The following is a 5,782-nucleotide window of genomic DNA, read 5'->3' as shown; positions in this document are numbered from 1 at the left end:
AAAAAAAAAAAAAAAAAAGAAAGAAAGAAAGAAAGAAAGAAAAGAAATCTGCCTGCCTCTGCCTCCCAAGTGCTGGGATTAAAGGTGTGCGCCAGCCACCACTGCCTGGCAGGGCCATTCTTATTTAAACCATCACAGCAGATGATTTCATTCTGAGAACTTGAAGGCTCCAGTACCCTTCTTGGCCTGCAGGGTCATAAAAATCTCAAGGCACTGTCTCCTTTGTGGAACTCATCTAGATGCTAATGATGAGCACGCTCCACCGCTCCACTGTCCTTAAGTGCCTGCTCTTGCCAGACTACAGAACCAGAACAGGGTTCTGGTAGTGTCTGCACACAGTAGTCGAATAACAATACTTGTTGGCTTTGAGTCAGGGTCTCATGTTCTAGTCCAGACTGGCCTTGAATCCGTAATCCTCCTGCCTCAGCATCCCTGAGTGCTAGAGTTATGAACATGCTGTACCAGCCTGGGCTACTTGAAACTGAATGAAAGGCTAGTATTGGTCTCATGGACTTCTGAGAGGCTGGGGACAATAGAAAGGGCTTTAAATAAATACCTCGGGGGCTAGAGAGCTGGATCGTTGGTTAAGACTGTTATTGTTGCAGATGACCCAAATCTGGTACTCAGCACCCCCCGTGGGAGGGCATGCACTACCTGTAACTCTATATACCTGTACTTATATACCCATTTTTAACAAGCAAGTAAATGAACAAACCTAGCATCCCCCTACACATTGGCAAAGCCAGGCAGTGAGTACGGATCACATGAGAATACAGATCCTGGAAGCCATTCACTCTGGTTCTTGCTTATGCCTGTCTTCTTTCAATTTCTATATGAGCCTCTGTGCACAGTAGGCACTTGATACTTCTCTATGTTGTTTACCATTGGGTCACAATTCTCTGGGTACTTTAAAAAAAAAACTTTCTTTTTCATTTATTTATTTATTTAATGTATTCACAATTGATCTCTTCAGACACACCAGAAGAGGTCATGCCCCATTGCAGATGGTTGTGAGCCACCATGGGGTTGCTGGGAATTGAACTCAGGACCTCTGGAAGAGCAGTCAATGATCTTAACCACTGAGTCATCTCTCCAGCCCTTTAAACTACGCTTTTTAAAAAACAGGATTTATTTTATTCCAGGAATGCATTTGCCTGTATGTATGCATGGGCACCATGCATGCTTGGTTCCCGAGGGGGGCCACACATCAGTATCTGATCCCTTTTAACTGGAGTTAAAGATGGTGGTGAACCACTATGTGGGTGCTGGGAACCAAACTTGAGTCTTCTGCAAGAGCAGCAAATGCTCTTAACCACAGAGCCATCTCTCCAACTCTGAGTGTGTACCTTTAAGAATACTGTCACTCTATTTCTTCCACCTGCTTTTTGGGCCCAGAGTCCTTATTCCTGGTACATGACCTTCCCCAAGCTATGGTCCCTAGCGCCCTCTGGTGGTTCCTGCGAGACAACACCAGGAACAGTTTTTACTCAGGGTTCCTCTGGGACAGCATCTTCAAGCACTGCTCAGTTCATTGTGAACTGAGGCCTAACGAGGGTAGGAGTTGCACAAGATCTCATTGAGGATGTTTTAGTCATGGTTCTACAGATGCTCAACAGCCCAGAAACACTTTGGTAAACAGGTTACTTGTGGCTAATGGGTGAGCTCAGTTTGTTTGCCCTCTGGAACTCTCTCTCTTCTGGTCTAATCTAGAAGGCTGAGTGTGGAGTTCACCCCGTGCTCCTCCAGACCCGAACCCCTTTCTATCTTGTGGCTTTTGCAGGGGCTGCCCTCTGCCCTCTTCTTGGCTTGGTCTTTCAGCTCTGAGGCATGTTTCCTGATGGCTTCACCCCAGTTTGTTTGTTTGTTTGTTTGTTTCTCTCTCTATTTCTTTCTTAAAGATTTATTTATTTATTTTATGTATATGAGTACACATTGTAGCTGTATAGATAGTTGTGAGCCTTCATTTGGTTGTTGGGAATTGACTTTTTAGGATCTCTGTTCACTCTTGTCAACCCTGCTCACTCTGGCCCAAAGATTTACTTACTATTATAAATAAGTACACTGTAGCTGTCTTCAGACGCACCAGAAAAGGGCATCAGATCTCATTATGGGCGCTTGTGAGCCACCATGTGGTTGCTGGGATTTGAACTACTCAGGACCTTCGGAAGCAGTTGGTGCTCTTACCCGCTGAGCCATCTCGCCAGCCCCCTTCACCCCAGTTTCTAAGACAACCTGCTTAGCTACCTTTCTCAGCCCTTTGTAACTACAATCATCCTTGTTTTGGCCTGCCTTCCCCTCTAGAAACGGCAGCACCTCGACTCGGTTCAGTACCCCGCAGGACATCTAGACGCTGGACAGGCACTCGGTCTTCTGAGGACATGGACAGGAAGGCAGGTGACAAGGGACATGCCAGACACCACTTTAGAGAAAGTCTGGAGGTTTATTGAACAACCAGTCACAATTGAACATGGTAAGTCATCTTTTACAAAGCTCACTCTTCCAAGGAGAGGTGGGTGGTCTTGGGTTTCCCCTACAGAACCCTGTCTCAGTGCCCAGCTTCCCTGCCTGCAGCCCCTGGGCTTCCTGTCAGAGCAGAGTGGAACACTGAAGATCTTGAAACCTGCAGAGGGGTAGCTACCACTCTCACCCAATGGTAGCAGCAGGGCCCTGGCTCAGCATCAAAACCTTGAACCAAAATATGACTAGGATTTGCCGTTAGAAAGCCTCAGAGGCAAGTGTTGACAAATTCAGGGTGGACCTGCACTCTTTGTCTCTTTCACACTGCCTGTCTTTAGACAAACAAGCCGCCCTGAGACCGGATGCAGATAGCCTCATCTGGGAGAAGTAGGGACTGCTGAGGTGAGGGGTCTGCACTTCTCAGCTACACACAGGGAGGAGCGTAACGGGAAGGACTGAAGGGTAGTCGTGATGCCACCTTTGGAAATCCACTAGGCTGCCCACCAGAGCAGCCCACTGCCACCACGGAAGATCTAGCATTGCTGGCTGCTTTTTAAAGCCAGAAGCTCTAGTAGGTAGGGCAGGGTAAGACAGCCACACAAAGGCCTCATGGCAAGGACGCTGCATTCCAAAATGTTTCTGGAACCTCTGGGGCGTAGGGGAGGCTGCCTTTCTAACCACATCTTGTTTTGCAGTCTTAGCCTCTGAATAAAACTTTGGAGGAAAAGAGGCCAGCTGCCTGGCCAGTTGCTTGGGCGGTGGCACGTCCACAGGCCCTTCTGCCCATGTAGAGTAGAAACCCGACTCTTCGGGACAAGGATTTCCACGCCTGAAGCCAAAACAAGTTGGGAATTAAGTATCTGCAGTCAGCCACCAAGCCAACCTGGTCCTTCCTATGGTGACATGCCTCCACAAACCTTATGCCCTAAGGTCAGAGTTCAGCAGTCACAAATGCTGAGGTGAGTTCAGAGGAAGTGACCACTGGAGAAGGAAGGGGACAAACCAGATGAGAATGGAACGGATCGGGTGAGCGAGCGAGCAAGCGAGTGAGCGAAGCCAGGGATGGCTTGCAGCAGCATCTGCCTTAACCACTGGCTTGGCATCACCTAGAAATCCAGCTGCCCAGCTCGCTCCTGATAGTGAGGGACAGGCAGAACACTTCTGGGGTTGTCAGGTCTCTAGAACTTACAGGCTACTAGAGCTGTCCTGTCTCAGGGAGGGCTGTACCAATAGGCAGCTGTCCCTGCCATGGTGGCCTCTGGGCCTCAGTTTCTGCTCCAAGCCCAGCACTTTCTGCTTGAAGTCAGTCATTGGGCTCACAGGACCTGCATAAGCATCCCTCCTCCACCTGCCCCTGTCTGTTTGTCTAACAAGGCACTAATAAGTGGTTCAAGTTTAGGGAATCAGCTGCTCGGTTGCATTTTCTTTGTAAAAGGCACGGTTTTTATTGAAACGAGGCCGCATTGCTCTCTGAGGACTCAACTCCCCTTGGCTGCAACACGCATCCCCGCTGGATTCTAGACACCAACTTACTCCCCCCCCCCCCTTTTTGACTCCTTCCCAGCCGGCCACTTGTCAGGTAGAATGCCCCTACGGAAAAGGACACTAGAGATCCGCAACTGAGCAGTGACAGCACAGGGGGCATGGAGGTGGCTTTGCACCAGCCACCTGGCCAACCTGGGGACTCGATGACCCCGATCCCAGCATCTCTAAGGCAGAGCTCTGTCCCTAAGACCACATCTCAGTTACTTCCCTGGCAAGTGATAAGATCGAGTGACCAAATCATTGGAGGGTGAGTTCTTGTTTGGGTTAAAAGTGATGTCCTCACTCCTCACAAGGCTGTGGCTGTGATGGTCAGGCACTGGGTTGTAACAAAGCTTCCGGTACCCCACTGCCTCTGCTTGGGTGGGGGTTGCCTGACACCTGGCTGCTTGCGGTATATGCCCACACATGCCACGGCTCATTTTTGCTTTCGATAGAACCACGGCACTTCCCAGAAACTCCAGGGTTCTGTGAGGTTGGTACCACAACAGTCATTAGCTGGGGGAAGCTACCCCCCAGGGGACTCTAGAGTACCTCACAGCACCGGTTCCTCTCCAAGGCAGGGGGCTGCCAAGGAAAGCACAGAGAAAGGGCTCTGGAAGCGTCGGCTGGGAGCTGTTCGGGTCTGGAGGTCTACTTAGCCAGCTGAACTAGCCCTGACAACCTGGTGCCAGATAGCCCTGAAACTAGAACGGGCATCTGAAATACCCAGAGAGCCAGGGGAGATGTCCTTTACATCTGGCTGCGAGTGAGGGGCCCCTTGCCTGGTTGCTGGCCAGCGCTAGCTATGGAACACTCTGAGGTCCCAATGGACTCTCACTGCCCTGGACCAACACAGAAGCTGTGCAGTACTGGCAGTTCCCCCTCAGCACGGGCAGACTTCCCTGCCAGCAGCTAGCACACAGGCTTAAAAGCTGCCCCAAGGCCAATACCACCTTTCTTTCTAGGGCATGGCCGTGTCTGGAAGTGGCCCAAGGGCTGGGCAACCTCATGGGACTGATTTTCTGGCTCAAGGCTGCGCAGGTGATTCCTAACACTTAGGGGACAGGCCGACAGGCCGGTGAGCTCTGCTACGATGTATGCAGGCTCCGACTTCTTGGAGAGCTGCTTATACGGTCTGTTCTCCCCGGGGCCCCACCGCCGCCGCAAGTCCTTCAAGAACCCTCCTGTCCCAAACCATTTGGCTCAGATGCCTCTTCTCCCACGGGAGGAAGGTTTATGAGCTCCACAGAGACCTGAGGGGCTTGTCGAGGTCTAAGAACTCAGTTCCTGTTGAAATTCTCTAAGACTGTAGAGTTGGTGTGTTCGAAGAGCCACTGCTGGGTGAGGGAGGAGGGGTTGCAGGTGTTCATGAAGATCCTGTGGTCACTTTCGCTGCAGTCCATGCAGCTGCCGCTCACAGGGTGGTACAGTGTCTTGTCCTACAGAACAGGAAGGTTGTCAGTGGGGGTTGGAGGGGCGTGTAACACAGCAGCCATGACAGTAACAAGGAAGCAAGGCCGAGAGTCTCCTGTAATCCTGTTGCCTCAGTGATGAATGCTACTTCTAAGCGGGAGCTTCAGCACTGCCTGCTTCCAACCAGAGTGCCACTGTGTCGTGTCCCTGCTCTATGGACTGGCTGAGCGCATGCTTCCTCCTTCAGGGTCTCACTGTGTAACTAGGGCTGACCTAGAGCTTTTTTTTTTCTTCCCGAGACAGGGTTTCTCTGTGTAGCCCGGGCTGTCCTAGAACTCACTCTGTAGACCAGGCTGGCCTTGAACTCAGAAATCTACCTGCCTCTGCC

At 50.9% G+C, this 5,782-nt stretch overlaps 1 protein-coding gene across 2 annotated transcripts in view; it reads right to left on the bottom strand.

Moving 5' to 3' along the window:
* Positions 1–2,420: 2,420 nt before the first annotated feature.
* Galnt10 (polypeptide N-acetylgalactosaminyltransferase 10) overlaps positions 2,421–5,782 on the bottom strand; it is a 154,257-nt gene continuing 150,895 nt past the window's right edge. The window contains exon 12 of one of the 2 annotated variants that reach the window (XM_031354473.1): positions 2,421–5,420. In XM_031354473.1, the coding sequence (XP_031210333.1) occupies positions 5,262–5,420 (159 nt within the window). In that variant the 3' untranslated portion in view covers positions 2,421–5,261. The remainder of the gene's footprint in view (positions 5,421–5,782) is intronic. The other variant, XM_031354474.1, reaches the window with a different exon arrangement.

This window comes from Mastomys coucha, unplaced genomic scaffold (assembly GCF_008632895.1).
Source record: "Mastomys coucha isolate ucsf_1 unplaced genomic scaffold, UCSF_Mcou_1 pScaffold5, whole genome shotgun sequence".
Taxonomy (NCBI): Eukaryota; Metazoa; Chordata; class Mammalia; order Rodentia; family Muridae; genus Mastomys; species Mastomys coucha.
The sequence above is the reverse complement of the archived record's forward strand: the minus strand, read 5'-3'. Positions and strand labels throughout refer to the sequence as shown.